General features: G+C 47.0%; 1 protein-coding gene and 1 long non-coding RNA gene across 5 annotated transcripts; one reads left to right on the top strand and one right to left on the bottom strand.

The window, feature by feature from the left end:
- The first annotated feature begins 503 nt into the window (after positions 1-503).
- LOC122152419 (secretogranin-1-like) lies at positions 504-11,609 on the top strand. Of its 4 annotated transcripts, XM_042806580.1 has the most exons (6): positions 900-918; positions 5,193-5,236; positions 6,345-6,422; positions 6,536-6,629; positions 8,318-10,056; positions 11,192-11,609. In XM_042806580.1, exons 2-6 carry the CDS (start codon positions 5,234-5,236, stop codon positions 11,273-11,275), a joined length of 1,998 nt encoding a protein of 665 aa, XP_042662514.1. In that variant the 5' UTR covers positions 900-918; positions 5,193-5,233; the 3' UTR covers positions 11,276-11,609. The 4 variants fall into 4 exon arrangements, with proteins under 4 accessions (XP_042662513.1, XP_042662515.1, XP_042662514.1 ...); XM_042806579.1 differs by lacking the exons at positions 900-918; positions 6,345-6,422 and adding an exon at positions 504-627; XM_042806581.1 differs by lacking the exon at positions 6,345-6,422 and having other exon boundaries at positions 895-918.
- Positions 11,610-15,599: 3,990 nt separating this feature from the next.
- On the bottom strand, positions 15,600-18,238 carry LOC122154777. Its single transcript, XR_006166865.1, has 3 exons — positions 17,950-18,238; positions 17,779-17,865; positions 15,600-16,357 (listed from the first exon to the last, which is right to left on the bottom strand). It is a non-coding gene; the product is annotated as an uncharacterized LOC122154777 (long non-coding RNA).
- Between the last annotated feature and the right edge of the window lie 23 nt (positions 18,239-18,261).

Raw genomic sequence — 18,261 nt, forward strand, 5'->3', positions numbered from 1 at the left:
ATGTGGAAACGCAGCGGTGATTTCTTGTGAAAGCTGTGCCAGAGGGATGGATTACCGCACCTCCTCCCTGTAGGTAGGGGCTCAGCATCCTTTGACTGTGGGAAAGACCTGAGGATGATACCTCATCCTCTGAGCTGGAGAAAGCGGCAGGGAGACCCTGCTTTTCTCCTTTTCTGAAGGGATGGCGGGGCGGCGGAGCGGGGGCTGTAAAGGGGTATTAGGAATATTAAGCGGGGAGGGGAGGAGGAAGAAGAGATGCGGTGGTTGCAAAGGAAGGGGAAATGAGTTCAGCTTTCCCAGCCGGGGAGAAATGTCCCCCCACGCTGGCGAGCCGAGGGGTTGGAGAGGGGGGCGAGGTGGCGGGATGGGGGTCCCGCGGCTGCCGGGGGTGAGGGCGAGGCGGGAGGAGGGGAGGGGGGGGGGGCGGTGGCGGCACCGCCCCCGGGGGCTCGGAGTGACGCAGGCTCCCGGAGGGGCCCCCCGCCCGTCTCCTCCGCCCCCGCTCCCCCCCTTTAAATAGCGGCGAGCCGAGCCGAGCCGAGCCGAGCCGAGCCGAGCCGAGCCGAGCCGAGCCGAGCATGGGGCCGCTGGCGCTGCTCGGCCCCCTGGGCGCCGCCGCCCTGGCAGGTGAGCGGGGGCGCGAGCGCGGACCGTCGGGCTCCGTCAGCGGCGGGTCCGGCGGAGCCCGCCCTCGCCGTGAGGGAAAGGCGGGTAGAACCCCCCCCACCACCACCACCCGGGGGGGGACGGTTTAGCGGGGAGTGGGGTGAGGTTTTGCCTCTGAAAAGAGGTGGGAGCCCCCTCCTTTCCGCCCCCCCCCCGCGCGCTCTCGGAGGGGTGACGCCATCAGCGGGTGCGTGACGTCACGCCCAGCCCGCTCCGCGTCACCCCGCGGTCGCCCCTGCGAGGGGAGGTGAGGTAAGGCCCGGGGTTTGGGGAAAGGGCGCGGGGGGGTCCGCCCGGAGCCGTACCGGCCTCAGCCCTCACGCTGCGCCGGGGCCACCCGCCTCCTGCTCATTTTATTTTTCTCCTCCAGAGCGGTTTCTTTCCACACAGACTCCTCGGTGTCATCTTATTCGAGCGGTGCTGGTAGCTTGTTGCCAGCTGGTTCTCCATACTTGGAGGTGGTTGTGAAGTAGCAGGTCTGTGGCTTTAGCGTAACGGAAAATCTTTTTTTGGCATGCGGCGTTAAATATTAAAACCACACTGTGAAATGAGGATTAAACGCACTAGGATGAGGTGATCGCTTGCCTTTACAGCTTTTTATGCGTGCTACATCATTTCTTGCACGAATTGGTGTCATTCTGGGTTGACTATATTTGGCTTTAGGTATGTTAGAGGTCTCCACACGGAAACGCTTCTGGGACTTGTACAGAAACTCATATAATGAAGTCGACTACCTTCAAGTGCCTTTATAATAATCACAGGGGAGGGTGGAAGATGGGGGGAGAGACCCCAGCCCAGAGAAGCTCACCAGGCTTATTTCACAGATATCGTGGGGATTTTTTACCACATATTTTTTCCCGTTCACGCCATCAAATCGGTAAGGTACTTCTTTATGTCCTTTTTGGCTATTTTGCTTTCAAATGTTAGCCAGAATCTATGAACTAAGGAGTTTGGGGCTGGAAATCAGTGAAACATTAACTTCAAGAACTCTCTAGTGCTCCTTCTGCAAATCAGTGTGCCAGTTTCCATGATCTTTCCTAGGGAGGGTTTTTGCTGGCATTTTGATGAGCAATGGCACTGCATTGAGTCATCGGCTTTAATGAAACAAAGCCATGTGGGGGTTTCATCAGGGACCCACCAAAGGATCCGTCCCAGTCTTGGAGATGTAAGCAAAAGCCACGTGAATTTGTCCTGCATTTCTCATCCTTTTTTTGGTGATCTTCATCAGCTCTTAGCACTTCAGCAAAACCAAATAAACTGATCGTAACTGCCTAGGCAGATTTGGTTTGGGGAGGGGAAACCAACCCAGACCTCTGCTTTGCTTCATGGGTCTGTGATCTGATTTTTCTGCACGGGCAGGGGAAGGGTTTCCATCTCAGTGTGCGCTCTGCCTTTGTGTCTGCTGCGAAACCCCACGGTTGTACCGTCTGCTGTGTCCCCACCAGCCTGGTGGGTGGTTGCCCTGCCACCCGCCTGTGTCAGCAGTGCTGGGGCGATGGCTTCACCCCTCCTGCGCGCATGTAGAGAGGAAGGCAGAGGTGTTGGCCAGCTGTTCCCAGCTGGCAGGTGGCCCCGAGGGGGCTCTTGCCACCTGGCATGGGCTGGCGTGGCCAGCACCGGTGTAGCGTGGGGCGTGCTGCCTCCCCATGGGCTTCCTATCTGAGCTCTGGCAGAGCTGCTGCCTCAATATATTTTTTTCAGGCTCTGTGATGGATTGGATACTTGTTTCTCCAGGCAGGTTAATATGACAGGTGTCTAATACCATTTGCTTCATCTGACATTGTTATGATAGCCTAATGCTTCCTTTTTTGTGCATGTCAGCTTTCATCATTAACCAAGCACTTGCTTAATGGTCATTAATCTATCTGTAAATCAGTTTGGAAAGACAGAAGCTTTAGAATGAGAGGGGCCAAGGCAGTGAGTACAACCTGACTTTATATTCCTGCAGCCCTGACATAGTGCTCAAGAGGTGGCCCAAAGTTGGCATCTCTAATATCAAAAGATGCTCTGAAATGTGTCTGTTCTGTGCTTTATCAGCTGGGTGTAACTCACAGGAGATCTGTCGTGGCAGCATCACTAAAAGAATAAAATCAGATGTTTGCCCTTGTGCGTGTCATCATTTCTCATGGGCTGGAGGACCAGAGGAGCCTTGTCAAGAAGAGGCAATGAAGTGGGTCATCCCCTCTGCTTACATGTAGGTGGTGACTGTGAGCAGCTCTTGCCGTAAGAGCAGCATCTCCACCCCCCCACCCCCCCCCCCCCGCCGTGGGGTTGGGAAAGTGTCCTTTTAGTGGATAACACATTTTTTTTAGTAGAAGGGACTTTGCTGCCAGCCTCTGTCCCCATGTGTACATCTGTCCTTACCCTCTGTGCTCAGATGGAGGATGCAGGCAGGTTAGGCTGCAGCGGCGTCAGCTCTGTGCGGTGTGGTAGTTACTTGCATATTAGGTTAGTAAATAAAGTAACCTAAAGCCTGGCTCAGTCAGCATTGAACGCAAAAGATGGGGGAGAGGGTTGGCTCTGTATAGCACCATCTCCTCCGCACACCACCTGGCGTTCTGGGGAAGTGATGGGGTAGGGCTGTAGTGCTATTTTAGGGGAATCCCTTCTGTGCTATCCTCATGTGGGTTCCCTTCTCTGCTCGCAGTTGTATACGCAGAGAAGAGGCGGGGGCTGGAGGAGCACATTCCTACACGTGTTTGGGGGAGCAAAAATAAAGGACAGTAGAAATACCAAGAGAGTTATTATTGTACTGTGTTCAGTTATTACACACAGAGTCAGTGCTCCAGGAGATGTCAGCTTCCCCTGCGCACTCAGAAAAGAAGCAAGGTTTTGCTGCTTTCAGTAGTGCAAGGTGACATGCTCCTGTCTGCTCTGCAGGAAACTTCCTTGGGGCAGTGTTAGTTTTCCTGACACTATAAGGCAAACCGACCCCTTTCATCTCCATCATCTGCTTTGTGTTCATCTGCTACAGAAGGTCTCTCACTGTCCCAACCAAGCAGTATTGCAGAGAGGGTGATAGGTGTATTTAAGATTATCCCGACTTGTGTAAGAACTTCAGAGCTGTACATCTGTGTACTGTGATTTCGTACCATGCGGTAAGTCTTGCTTCTGTGTACTTGGGTGTGGCGGGCAGCCTTGCTTAACTTCACTTCTGCAAATCTCAAGGTGGATGAGAATTGCCATGGTTTATTAATAACGCGCAGCAGCCAAGCTCATTAACCAGCTGGAGACATACTGCAGCAGTGATGGTGAAGTAAAGCAGCATGGAGGTTTCATTTACAACAGCTTATTTCCCAAAGCGAATCACAGAATGGTTTGGGTTGGAAGGGACCTTAAAGCTCATCCAGTTCCAGCCCCCCTGCCCCGGGCAGGGCCCCCTTCCCCCAGCCCAGGGTGCTCCCAGCCCGTCCAACCTGGCCTTGAACCCTTCCAGGGAGGGGGCACCCACAGCTGCTCTGGGCACCCTGGGCCAGCGCCTCACCTCCGGCACAGGGGAGAATTTCTGCCTTAGATCTCATCTAAATTTACCATCTTTCAGTTTAAAGCCATTATCCCTCGTCCCATCCCCACCCCCTGATCCAGAGTCCCCCCCCACCTCTCCTGTCCCCCTTTTAAGCCCTGGGAGGCCACTCTCAGGTCCACCCGGAGCCTTCTCTTCTCCAGGCTGAACCCCCCCAACTCTCTCAGCCCGGCCTCCCAGGGGAGCTGCTCCAGCCCCCCCAGCATCTTCGTGGCCTCCTCCAACCCCACTCGAGCAGGTCCGTGTCCTTCCGATGTTGGGGGCCACAGAGCTGGACACAGGACTCGTTTACCTTGGACCAGGTACAGCAGAACTGGTGCAAGGAGGTGTTAATTACCCAACGTGTCCTCAGGACACAGAGAGAGACAGGTTGTGCCGCTTTGTTCCGGAGTAGTGTTTTCCACTGGGATTTGCTTTTTTTTTTTTGCTTATTTCTTGGGGTGATAATGGACCACTCGGTGAATGGAAGTTTTCCTGTCCCTTCTGGTTTTGTCTTTCCCTCCAGGAGCTGCCTCCTATCCAGGCAAGACAGGATTTCTCCAGTAGGGTTGAGACAGTAGTTGCTTAAAAGCCATGAAGAATGGTCTTCTACTGGGGAGTTGGGGGAGGGGGGAGCCCAGAGCCCCTTTCAGAAGCCAAAAGGTTCTTTGGGTGCAAACAAGCTCTGCTTGTTTCTTGTCTTCTCTCACCACCAAACAGGTACAACTGCATGAAGACCTGACTTGCAGTAAAGCTCCGATCTTGGAATTTAAGCGTTGCTTCCTACTTTTTGGTGTATATTCTTCTTGTGCGAGAAATGTTAACATGCCTCTTCTCTCACGCTAGGCTGCAACTTTACCTTGCTTTTCCAACCTGAATAAGAAAAGATGTAATGCAAAACGTGTCCGCTTTACTGCCAACCCAAAACTCGAGTAATCTCACCAGACCAATTTGATTGAGGACTCCTGTCAGTGATGCTCGTTGCTAGGATTAATAAGTCTGTAATAACTTGTTTTTCTTCCAGGTGTCAGCGCACTTCCATCAGAAAAAGACCATCTTGAAGAAATGGTGAGTAGCTGTATGTCAAAGCAAATTTCAGAAAATATCAGTCTCATGCTTTCCATATTTTGTCTTTAAACTGTCAGGGTAACACTTTGTTTTTCTTAAGGGTAAACTCTTAAGAGATCATCGGTGATGTGGAACTCGAGAGTCCCTTTAGCTGTCAGAAGATACCTGCGTGCATTTTGGTGCATTTGATGAAAATCAAAACTGGCTTCTTGTGTGGTACTTTTGAAACTCTACATTGTACAGCTGCCCGAAAAATTATCTGAAATATTATTTGATAGTGCATGTTATTGGACTGTAAAAAGTGAGATGACCACTTTGAAGAAAGATTAAATATCTACAATCTATTGTAATGGACTTTCTAGTGCAGTCCTCCCATCTCCTGCTTTGGAAAGAGATTCTTTACCTTGTTTGATTAAATAAATGCCATTAGCTGCTCTCAGCACCTGTAACCTGACAGCAGGTCCTCTCCACTGGTTGAGAGTGTGATCATTTCGATTAGTAAACACCTAGTAGTAACTAAAAAACAGTCAATAGACAAGCAGCTATACTTTGTTGTTTTATTGTCTCCTCCCATCCGGCCTCCCAGATTGTACTCCTGATGATCTGAGTGCTTGCTCACAACCAACAACTTCAACTCTTGACCATCATTCTGCATGAATTTGTACAGAAGAGCTACTTTGGTAGCACTTAGGATTAGAGGAGGTTGCGTGACTTTCCCAAATCAATCCATTTCCTCTGCTTCCAGAAGACGATCCAGTTGAATGTGAAGTGCTAAAAGAGGCAGAGCCTACAGCACACACGCATGAAAAAATGTGGAGCATGTTGTTTAGCAGAGGATATAAAGGCAGGTTTGGTTTATTGGCAAACCAGGCAATACTTCTGGTAACACCTTTGTAGCATCCTCATTTAGACAGATCCTACAGGATGATCCTCATCTTTTGAACGTGTGTTGTGCTGGTTGTTTTTTCTGTAGGGTGCTGTTACCACACGTTTGACTCTCCTTTGTACTGAATAGGGCATTTAATATTTTAAAATGTACAAAAGGAGACTGTTACCTATGCAAACAAAGGGGAGATAAAAAGAGCTAATGACTGTCCTCTTCTTACAGGTATGGGAGCGAGGACCAAAGCACTTGTTGCCCAAATGCACAGAAAGTTGTGGTGGAACTGGGGATTACTCAAAACTTGTAAATATTAGCCTGAATATTGATTCTAAACTAGCTTTCTTCACTAACTGGATCAGAAGTAGGATTTCCATTTTTGCCATGAGCATTTTTTTCTCCTATTTTTTTTCTTCTAGGTAACACGGTGCATAGTGGAAGTTCTGTCCAATGCACTATCTAAGCCGAATGCACCACCAATTAATCCCGAATGCAAAGAAATCCTGAAGAAGAGTAAGTACAGCATTATCTGAACTTGTGAAAGGGTTTTGGTAGATGGGTTCTCATTTGCATTCCAGCTGGTGAACTGTTTTTTCAGTCCGTGCGAAACCGGTGCCTCCGAATTTCAGAATTCTGACTTCCTTCTGTTTCATCTGTCTTGCTCGAAGAGCAAACAGCCTGCCCTGGTAACTGTCAGGGATTCTCGGCTGACATACGTGGCTCTTCCACTTAACCCACCCAGCGAGCCTGCGAGAAGTAGACAAAGTCTTTAGGTAGCCTGAGAGGTCAGGAAATGCGAGCAGGTTTGGCCCACATGCTGAATGCGCCCCGGAGGGCAGGAACTGGCTTCGGATAACTGCCGCTGAAATCGGCAAGGCTCCCGTGCTTGGTGGCAGCTGAATCCCTGCCCAGCTCAGGAGAGGGAAGCCAGCCCAGAAGTGATTTGAGTTTGCGGTCCCGATTCCAGAGGTCTGGCTACGCGTGCTGAACGCTCCCCTTGGAGCTGAGCTCATTCCCACAGCGCGGTGCTCAGCTGCCTCGACGTCGGGGCGCACGCCTGCTGGCTGGCTTGATGACTGGCTGTAGGGAAGCGTGGTTCGGCTTGACGCTGTGCCAAACTGCAGAACGCCCATCTTTCTTCCGCCCCGGGATGTTTATTTGATTACAGAACAATAAAAAGGCTCTTGAACTTACCTGCCAGCAAGAGGCAATGAAACCCGTCTGTCTCCTGCTTGTTTATGGAGGGAATAACGCATGGCCCTGGTACGGTCATCAGATGGGGGTGGGTTTGGGTCTTTGGGAATACATGTATTTGTACCTAACTCAGCCCCGAATTTATAGGAGATGCCGAATGCCATCACTCTTCATGCTTTGTTCGTGACACACGAGTTTTTTTTTCTGAAACTAACAATATTTGCCACGTTTTGAAAAATGAAAGAACACTGGAAGGGGACGTTAAGGACCGTATTTTTGCCATTAGACAGATCTCCTCCAAGAATATCAGACAATAAGAAGCTTTTCAGAAATAATGAGCTATTTTTAAATCTGTGCAGCTATTGTCTGAAAACTTTTATGATTTGTGATCTATTTCTGGTGTTACTCAGACAAAAGTGAAGCAGAAATATCTTCACAGAAATATACTGTTACTGATGTGGTCAGTCAGACTTGCATTTAACATTTTGGAAATAGCAGAAGGAGCATGATTTGATTAAACATAACTATTGTAAAGTAACAGATTTCTTTCTCTTTTTTTTTCAGTCAGTTTAGAGCATTCAAAATTCAGTAAGAGCCCTAGATATTTTCAAATAGCTTGAAATAAATGGTTTTCTTCTTTTATGAATAAGCATATATGATGGGTAAAGCCGACATTGAAAGAACCGAACACAACTCCAGATCCCATTGATTTTTAATGGGAATGAGAGTTAATTTAATTGAATGCTAACAATGTGGTCACAAAGAAGAAAGACAAAGAGGAAAAATTATTCCGGAAGTTTCAGTGTAACTTTTAAAATGCCTAATTAAATTAAAATTAGTTAGTGCTTTTCCAGGCAAGCTTAAAAAATATTAGAAAATGACTGATTTTAAAATTAATCCTGTCCAGATCTTCTTGCTACTCTGGGGAAGCCGGGTGTCTATTTAAACTGAAATAACACTTCAGTGGAGAGTTGGATTATTTCATTATGCTGCTTTTGTTATTGTAGGTGGTAGAAATGACAGACAGAGAAGTGAAAGCAAACAACTTGAAGTGAGGCATTTGAAAGAGCCAGCAGAGATCGAAAAACATCATACTGGGAGTGCGGAGAAAGAACAGAGTCAGGCAGAAGAGAAATCTAAAAAGTACATGAGAGGAAGTGATGAGGAGAAACTTACTCAGGGGGAAGGAAGAAGCAAGGAAGAGGAGGATGGACACCACACAGCTATTCAAGAAGAGAGACTTCATACAGAAGAAAAGAAACAGTATCAGGAAATTGGAAGAGAGGAGAAGAGCTACCACAGTGAAGAAGAAAGCAAAGAGAGCAAGCGTCACGATGAAGAGGTGGAGCATGCTGCTCTCAACAAGAAGTCCCACTCTGGGGGCACGAGCACAGAGGAATCCCCTGATGGGAATGATCAGCACCCCACGGGCCACTGGCACTCAGAGGAGGGAATACAGAGCCCTTACAAAAGGATTCGTGAGGGTGAAGAGGGAGAGGCAGAGGAAGAAAGACGTGAAAAATACCACCGCGAGTCTAAGGAACGTGACTTCTCCCACCAGCGAGAGCGTGAAGAATCTGAGGAGGGTGAAGAAACAGAAGAGGAAGAGCAACCCTACAAACCCAAACGTTCTCATGGGAAGCACAGGATGGGTGACTCCTCCGAAGAGAAGAGGGGCCGTGGTGGTGAGGAAGAGGAGCTGACTGAGGAGTCAAACAGGGAGGAGGCCCATCTCTGGGACGAAAGGAGCCACCGTCAGAAACATCTCGAAGGGTCTGAGCAGCAGCGTGAGAGGAGCGGTTACGATGAGGGGCATGGGTCTGAAGAGGCGGAGGACAAGAGGCACACAGACCAGGGAAGCGAGGAGTACAGGGGCAGGTGGCAGCAGAGCGAGGAGGGCAGTGAAGAAGAAAACAGGAGGCATCGCCACAGCGAGGAAAGTAACGAGAAATGGCGTGATGAGAGGAGACGCCATTCTGAGGGAAGGACGTATCTTGGAGGTGGAAGTGAGGAAGAGCTGGACAGGTATCCCAGCGGTGGCAGCAAGGAGAAGCAGCATCGTGCTGGAGGGAGATACCACTCGTGGGACAGTGACAATGAAGGGTCACAGAAAGCGCACGCTCGAGAGCGCAAAGGGCAGGCCAGAAGGCACGACAGCACTGAGGACAGTGCAGAGCAGCAGCGCTACCCTGGCAACAGCGAGGAGGAGGAGGAGGAGGAGGCGGAAACGAAGCCTCAGAGCAGTGATCAGATGGAAGATGAAAATATGGAGGAGGGAAGATATGCAGAGAGGGAAGAGTACGGAAGCCATCTTGCTGCAGAGAATGAGAAGAGAACCACGGCATCCTACAGCCCTTTCTACCCACTGCTGTGGTGGAAAAGCCGGCACGTTGAGAAGAGGGAGAGCACAGGAGGGCAGGTTCCGGAGGGCAAGGAGGAAGGCAGGCCTACCCTGAATGAGAAGAGCCTTTTCCCTGAATATGATGACTACGACTGGTGGGAGAAAAAGCAAATCCTAAGTGTTCTGAACCGTGGACACACCGAGAAGAGGAATGTTGGCAAAATGAACAGATACGATATGAAGAGGCAATACAACAAGATGGATCAGCTCGCACAACTCCTGAATTACAGGAAGAAATCGGCCGAATTCCCAGAGTTGTACAATTCTGGAGAAGACATGAAAAAACGTCACATAATCAGGAATGACAGAAGGAGCCTGAGCCAGAGGCCACTGACAGAAGAGGAGGTATGTGTACAGGTGTTTCTCTGAAAAGCTGGGGGAAGCTGACTTTACACCTACATTTCTAAATCCAGTCCCAGGGCAGCCGGTAAACTCTGCGTGGAAAAACACAAGATTCACACAGAGAGCCAGATCTTTAGCATTTTTAAAAATCTGCTTCCTTTGAATGAATTCAGTGGTACCTTGTAAAGTAAAGACAACGTGCGTCCTCGTTAGCTTCTGTCTGCTGCAGGATGGGAAGAGAAAGGAGATTTTCTTCCTCTTTGGGCCCTACCTCTCCCTCTAGGGTCTTACAGACTAATAACACAAAGACGTGCCTCGCAGCAGGAGTGGAGAGGCAATTAGCAAGCACCACTTGGTCGGTCAGGTTGTTTCAAACGTACGGTTGAAAATTAAGTTGGACATTTGAGTGAAATTCAGCTGGCCGTTACCAGCCGTAACTGTAGAGTAGAACCTGGCTTGCATTTGTAAGCCTGATTCGTGCTTGTAGTTTCCACCTACGTGAATCCTTTTCTTGGTGGACATCCTGTTCTGCTTCCGTGTCCGGGAAAACGGAGTCTGGACGAGGCAGCTGGTTGCTCCTTACGTATGTCACTGTAGCTGTTGCACCGAGCTGGGCTGGGAGCAGCGGAGGCTTAATGCTAATTTATAGAGAGGTTAAACGCCGTTAGGAAGTCATCATAATAAACAAGAATTGGCTGCATAACTTTTTTTCCCCCCTCCTCCAGCATCTGCTAAGGTGGAGGTGGTGTTCTCGCTGCACACTGCTCGCTGTGTGTTGTGAGCCAGGACCGCTGTGATCGTAGGGTTGTAGCCTCTCAGGGTCTCCTTCACCTTGGGCAGAAGTGACTGCGCGCGGCAGCGGGAGGTCACTGCTACCTAACGGTGCTTTGAAGCTAAAAAAGACCAAACTGTAATTAGGGCCCGCTCGCAGCATTTACTTTCCCCAGCCCTAATTGGGTTGAAAGCAGGAAATTGTACAAATCTCCAAAGTGTGTGCTCCTGCCCCCAGCAATCCGCCCAGGGACCAGTCAGTAGCAGGAGACCTCTGCCTCAGGAGCGGTCTTTGCCTCTCATTTTCATGGAACAAAACATTTGCCAACCTTATTTGATGTGTAAAATGCTCTTTATGTTTTCGCAGGAAAAAGAACTGGAAAACCTGGCTGCTATGGATTTGGAGTTGCAGAAAATAGCTGAGAAGTTTAATGACAACAGGAGAGGCTGAAGTTGATCTGCTTTGGCGTTTCAAAGCTAGGTGTAGCCGTACTCCCAATGCCTGTATTTTGTGGTAAATTCACTGCCACTGGATTGTTGTTTGCCCGAAAAACAGGAAATTCTACTTACTGTCCACTATAGTGTAGTGATCTAGACAGCTGAAGATGTCTTTAATTTGCTGTTATGCTATTGGGATCTGAATAGCATGAATTTTGGTATTATAACCTTTCACGCAAGGCAGATATTTTTAATATGCTTGTGAAAATAATTGTGTTTGTGTTCTTCAGAAATACATTTGCCTGAGTTTGAAATAATAAAAACCGTTGATCTTGGACCAAACTTTCTCCTTGCTTATCTGAGTGACTGGCTTATTGCCAAGTAAGCTGTATCAGGTGGATGGACTGTGGACAAAATGTTCACCTGCGGTTCATCGGTATTTTTTAAGTTACGAGGAGCCTATCTGTGCCTTTGATTTGGCAGTTAGCAGGAGCCTGGCTGGTAAGAAGGAATGCCAGTTAGTTTGCTCCGGTAACCCAGAAACACCCTGTGAATGATTTAGTTCTGGAAACGAGTCCTTAAAGAAGCAAAGAGCTTGCAACACCGAATGGACGCTTCATTTGGAAACCACGCGGCGCTTCAGAAGCAGTGCGTTACGCGGTGGATTGGTTTTGCCAATTAATTTAGTCTGAGTAAGTCTCAGTCCCATTGAATTTAATCGCCGAGCGGCCGTTCCTTGCTAAGGTGTTTTGTGCTTACTGCAGGCGGGCAGGCGGTGGTGAGCGCCGCTGCGGAGCCTGCGCCGCACCGGCGTGCTGCTCACCTTGCACGAGGAGTTTCTCGGCGGGCGCGGGGCAGGACGGGCTCCGGGTCACAAACCGTACGATGCCCTACGTCAGCGGTGTGTGGGAGGAGCCCCTGGGTAATTTTACCACACTACGAAGCAGTGAAAGGAATGCTCCTGTCATTGGTTTCAACTACTGCCGGTATCTGGGGTTCAGTTGAACTGAACTGAGCCAAACGTGGTTTTTACAGACTGTTTTACTGCTGTGACAGTGTCTTCGGTTACTCGTGTCAACACCACGCAAAGAGGCGCTGTACAAAATTCAGCTGAAGCACGTTACCAGTAAATGTGCAGCATCTGTCATCTCAGCCGAACCCATTTAATCCACAGACGTACTCTCCAGTTAAGGCAGTAAAATATTCGGTGCGCTACTGATCCCCGCACTGTGTGAGCACGTCTGGGGCTCGGGCTGTCGGGAGAACCTCTCAAATGTTTCATCTTGTTCAGTTCAGGTACGCGAAGGTCGAATCCTGGCTCAAAGAAGTTGACAGAATTTTTACTTCAGTAGGACCATGGTTTCGCCAGGCTTCTCCAGCAACAGTGAGGAAAGTGAGAGTGTCCCAGCTGCAGAAATACTTTGCTGCCTTCAAATTCTGAGACTCTCCCTTTTAAAATTTACAATGCCATACAAGAAGTATTGCAGCACAGTACGTTCTTCCCCCAGCCTGCGTGAGGGAAAGCCCATCTGTGAGTCTGTAAATACCTAGAAGCAAAAAGCTTTAGTTGCAGCACAGGAAACTTCCTAAATTGCTCAAAAATGCAAATCAAGTAATAGTATATATATTTTTTGTTGTTGTTTTTAAAGCTACACTTATGCAAACACACAGTCACGAATCAGCAATGCTTTGCTTAAAACCCTGTCCCCTGAAAGACTTTAAAAAATCAAATAGCATTCAGCAGCTTCCCAGAGCTTTGTGACAGCCCTTTCGGCTGCCGCCCTCCTGCGCGCGGCTCTGCGGGGCTGACGCCACGAGCACCGAGCGCCGAGCTGCTGTTTTGACTGCTCCTGCCTCTGCCATTTTTAGCTACACATTTGCATTACGTCTGTTCCAAGAATTTTTTTTTTTTTTTTTAAATCAGCCCTCCACTACAATTTACATTAATTTGCATTAGTTAAAGGCAAATTGCATGCTTCTGGCATTGAAGCTAGGTGGTACGGCTTACACCGACTATTGGTATGTGACGATGCGTAACCTTGTTCCAAGCAATCAAATGAAGCAGAAATTGGGGTTTTGGCTTCTGAAAAAGCCTTGTCTTGCTTCTGACTCGTGCACCCCAGCGCAATGGTAAAATCTTTTTAGTAAAGCTAAAAGACTTTACTAAAAGACAGGAACGGAAAGCTTGGCAACTAGTTCTTTCTTCTTCTCTGCTATTTTTATCCTGCTTACGGAGTGAAGGCAGGTGGATGTTCTCTCTGTGACCGAAGCGAGGTACGGAGTCTCCTCGGGCGCTGCCATGTCTCCGCTGGCCCCGGCCCTGCCGGACGGCCGCAGGCGGTTTCGGCCGTGGAGGCTCCAGCAGTTGAGAGATCGGGCGCTGCCGGAGGAAGGGCTGAAGCTCCTCTGAGGGGCGAGAAGCACTTGGCACCTCCTCCATCCCCCTCCTTGGGCAGAGAGCTCAAGCTTGGATGAGAACTTCAGGAGACACGGAGCGCACGCATTTTTTTTTTAATTTTTTTTGTTGCCAGAAACGATGTGAAGGCAGCCAGAGTTGGGCTCTGGTGCCTGGAACCACAGCAGAGACGGTGGCGCAGCGCCGGTCGGGCGCCTGCGTGCCGGGGGCTGGCTCCTCACACCGCCCACCCGAGCCAAGTTCCTTTTCTCCACAGCGTTGACCAAAATTACACAATACCAAGTTGTCGTGTTTTATATTTGCAGAGATAAAAGCCCTTGGCCCTTCTGCCTTGAGGCTCCGGTGATGACCAGGCTCCTGAGCTACGCTTTGTGGAGACTAAATTGAAACATCAATAATTGTAAATATTTTCCATGAATTTTTTGTTGGTTTCTTCCTATCTCCCATTGGTGCAAGCGTTACGGCACATTTCAAAACGGGGGGAGAGGATTCAGCGCCGAGAGCATTAATGCTGCTGAAATGAAGCCAGTTTGGCTTTGATCTAAAGTAGTTTTTCAGGTGTTCTGATACTGTTTATTTCTCACAGCTGTTTTTTTTTTAGTATACAAATAAACCAGATTTTTTTTTCAGGTTACTACTTTTAGCACATTAAATATAATAAAAAGCAGGATTCAATACATACGTTGGTTGTTTAACCAAACTTTTACTGTGTAAATTTTTACACCTTTGCAGTGCACGAGAGCCGTGTACCTCCCAGCTCCATGGCAGTGGCAGAGCCGCACCTATGCCTGCTTTCCAGGTAAGAAAACCGAGGCAAAAGGCAGTTTTTCAGTATTGATCTCGTGGTTTACACCGATTTTTGTAATTTTCTTGCCTTGCACTAGCTTCCTACCCATTGCTCTAAGCCAGGCTATCTCAGAATTTCATCACGTACTGGGTGTTGGCTGCTTTCAAAGTCCCAGTTTATCCTAGTTTACCTTCAGTATCCAGGTGCAGGCATATAGTAATGGAAACCCCATCTTCCCTTCGCACCTTTTCCCTGTGAGTTCTTGAAAGAAGCTGAGAAACCCAGAATTATAAGAAAAAATAGTAACTTTGTATAAACCACACATGGCCTTTCTATTCCCTATATGTGTGATTTGCAACACTTACCCTGTATGGAAAGGCAAGGAGGGCAAAGCATATTTTTCAGATCCACTTAACTGGGGGAATAGAGACTGTGAAACCTACAATCTCTCCATTTAGGAGTTTTTCATATAACGAGGAGAAGAAAAGAAAAGCTTTCCATAAAAATAGAAAAAAAAACCCCACCCAACCCCAACATGGGAAGTTTAGAAAAAACTGGAACAGAGGTAGACAAAAACCTGAAGGTATAGTGTATCTGTTCACTAAAAGAAATGTTCAAATCTTCTGCTGCTTCTTTCAACAAAATAGAGCCCCCGTTTTGTTCTGAGCTAATGGTTTCCTAAAAGAGCATTACTCTTATCAGTATACAGAATTTTACAGCTTTATGAAGTCTGATTACTTGATCCCAAAGCTCCAGATTCCCCCTGATGAGCAAGTTCAAGAACAGAAGCCAAGTCCTGCTGGCTCTACGGGCTCCCATCTGGGCCTAAAGCTCCCCACGGTGGGTTCCACGGGGTGCAGCCAGCAAGGGTGTTCTCCTCCTAAAGCCCCTGCTAGAACTTTTTATTTCCAAAAAGAGGGAAAAGTAAGAAGAATAAATCTCATTAGGAAAAACATCCTGCAGTTTAATCGAAATGGCAAATGCAAAATTTAAAAAAATAAAAAAGCTACACATCATGAAAGAGAAATAGTAGAATAAATATATATACATGTAGCAGTTTTCAAAATAGTCGTATCTTAAAATAAAAACATGTAACAAGTCTCAGGAAAATGACAGACAATACTAATAGAGACATTCTGTTTAAATATTTGGTATTTTAATTTATGAACATGCACTTTCTCTTCTGGATTTCAGGAAAACATGGGTCATGCTGTAAAGTTCTGGTATTAGTATTCTCTATTGTTCTTCTGGAAAGAAAAGTGTAGCATTTTTGCAGTTCATTCCACTTCCTCACGTTACTAAACGTGGCTGGGTTCGGTGTCCAAATAAGGAGCAGATCACCACGTAGGATGTTTCACCCTGATGCTGCTCTGAGAGAACGGGAAGCTAAGTTAGATGTCTTGATTTGGGCTCGACCTTTAAAAAGATGCCTTCGTCATATCCACTTCTGGCAACAAGCAATCAGAATGATGCTTCCTCTTCTTTCTGAAGTCAGTGCGTTTTCAGGGGGATTTTTGCTTCCAAGGGTTTTTCTTATTCTGATCATGGAAACTGGTTCAGAGTGAGACAATCCTTCCTACCACACAGTTCTGCTGCTTTTTGCTGACAGGTGTGTGACAGGTACAATTTCTGTGCTGTCAAGAGCACAGAAAGTATACTTGTTGTTTTACTAACAGTAAGACTCCTGAGATCTAAAAATCAAAGCAATTCTTCAAATGTTAACAAGGAAGGTCTTGAACTTTGCATCTTTTAGTTGACGGCTCTTCCATCTTCAGCGCTTCTAAATTACTGGAATCAGATTTGCCCTTATCCAAGACAACAGTTGTACCAGATAGAAGGTACCCTCCACCTCCACTCATCGTCAGCTTTGGATGGCTTCGATCCGGTAAGACCTTTTAAAAAATCAAAACCCAAAACAAACCAAACCAAACTCTAAGTGTCTGTAAAAACTCACTCGCTACGTGCGCATCAAATTGTGTAATTTAAACTTACAGTATAAGATGTAATTTTTTTTTTTTTTTCCAGCCACCACAACAAACAGACATTTGGAAAGTGTATTTATCTTTAAAGGGCAAAGTATCTGCATACCAGAAACTGGTTATAGAGATATGTAAGAATATAGGCTACTGCCCTATTGATTAGCTCTTCATGGCATTTCCAGCAAAATTATGAAGTCAAGGTTTGGGATGCATGAAAGCCTCATTAATGTGTTCAGAACTGGTGTGCTCTGCAAGAAACCACCGTTGGTCTAACAAAACAGTGAGGAGTAATACAGTAATTTCCACTTTTGTCACTGTAATCTTTATGGAGCTACCCTAAGGTAAGATGCAGCAATGCACCATCACTTTCAGCTACGACATACTTTTCTGTAAATGCTTTCTCTTCAGTTACACTTCCTCCTTGCTAGGACTGCCACCATGGCTCTAAGTTAATTTTCCTGCACCCAGGAGATGTGGCAGTACTGGTCCTAACTGCACCTGGACACAGTGACCTGCACCAAGCCCAACCTGTGTGAACATCTTCATCTATGAATCTCCTATCATTCCCGGTTTGGGTGCCTGATCAATAGGCAGTGGTCGTGGCCACCCTTGAATTAAGTCCTGCCCTAAATAATAATTCCTTACGCACTCCAGAAGCCTACAGGCAAGGAGAAAGTCAGTAAAATGCAAGAACCTCTTCAGAGGTGGTGAGCTGCTTAGAGATCAGACACGCTTCTGCTTCTTCATAGCTGAGAGGGTGCTGCACATTTGCAAACATCTTGCTCAAAGTTACTTGCACTGACGTTTTTCACTGTGGAGATGTTTTCCCCTCTCATCTTGTTTTTATTGGGCAGTTCCCAGACCGGAAAATTCTTGTTACTTTAGTTCCAGGAAACGTGTTATCTGAAGACACTGACTTTCTAAGTCACCAGCATTCTTAACATCACCTTTTTTTTTTTTTTTTTCAGCTATCAAACCAACTGGAAACGAATAAACTCTAGTAATATCTTGCTACATCTCTCTTACATGACACTGAGTTGTCCCTCACTTTAGGCTAGCCACTAAAGCAGCACAACTATTAAATCTGTCAGTGTGCTACAACTATTTCAGCAAATGTTTAACTGAAATGCTTTGTAAGAAAAAAATTAATGTATTTCCACTTGAAAATGTTGCAATGAAGCATTATAGCTCTTCAGAATATTTCCCCACTGCTCTCAGGTAAAAACAAATGCATGACACTATACCTAGTTTCAGTCAGTGCAAAAAACTACCTTCAGACTGTTTTGCTCCCCAGTATTTGTGCAGTTTTGACAATCGCTTACTGTAATCCTTACCTGGTAGTTTCGTAGCCAGGTTTCAGACAGCTTTAGGTTAATAACACCGCCTCGTTCCCTCAGCTTTGTGTAACATTCTAATAATGGCTTAAAAAAATGCAAATAGTAGGTTATACAGCAGAACATTCTCAAACTTGAACTATAACAGCTAAGGTGACATACTGGATTTACCTCTTTATACTGGCAGTAGACAACAAAAGGCCTTGAAGGAGCAACAAATTCCAGTAAAGAAAGTAATAAAGGAGTGGGATGAAACTTGCTGGCTACAATTAAGCTGCAAAAGAAATTTCACACACGTTACTTTTCTGCTTCCAAAACCTATTAATCAAGTGACATTTTCTCCTACTTAGCACAGCAATCAACTATAGTCTAAGTGTTGCTAATCAGCCTGTTTTCATGGCTCTAACAACTCCCCAAGTATAAAAACAAATCAGGATTTCCTACTTGCATAATTAAGAGGATAAAGCCCTTGTTCCCTGAAGT

Source organism: Tyto alba, unplaced genomic scaffold (assembly GCF_018691265.1).
Source record: "Tyto alba isolate M040663 unplaced genomic scaffold, T.alba_DEE_v4.0 Super-Scaffold_47, whole genome shotgun sequence".
NCBI lineage: Eukaryota > Metazoa > Chordata > Aves > Strigiformes > Tytonidae > Tyto > Tyto alba.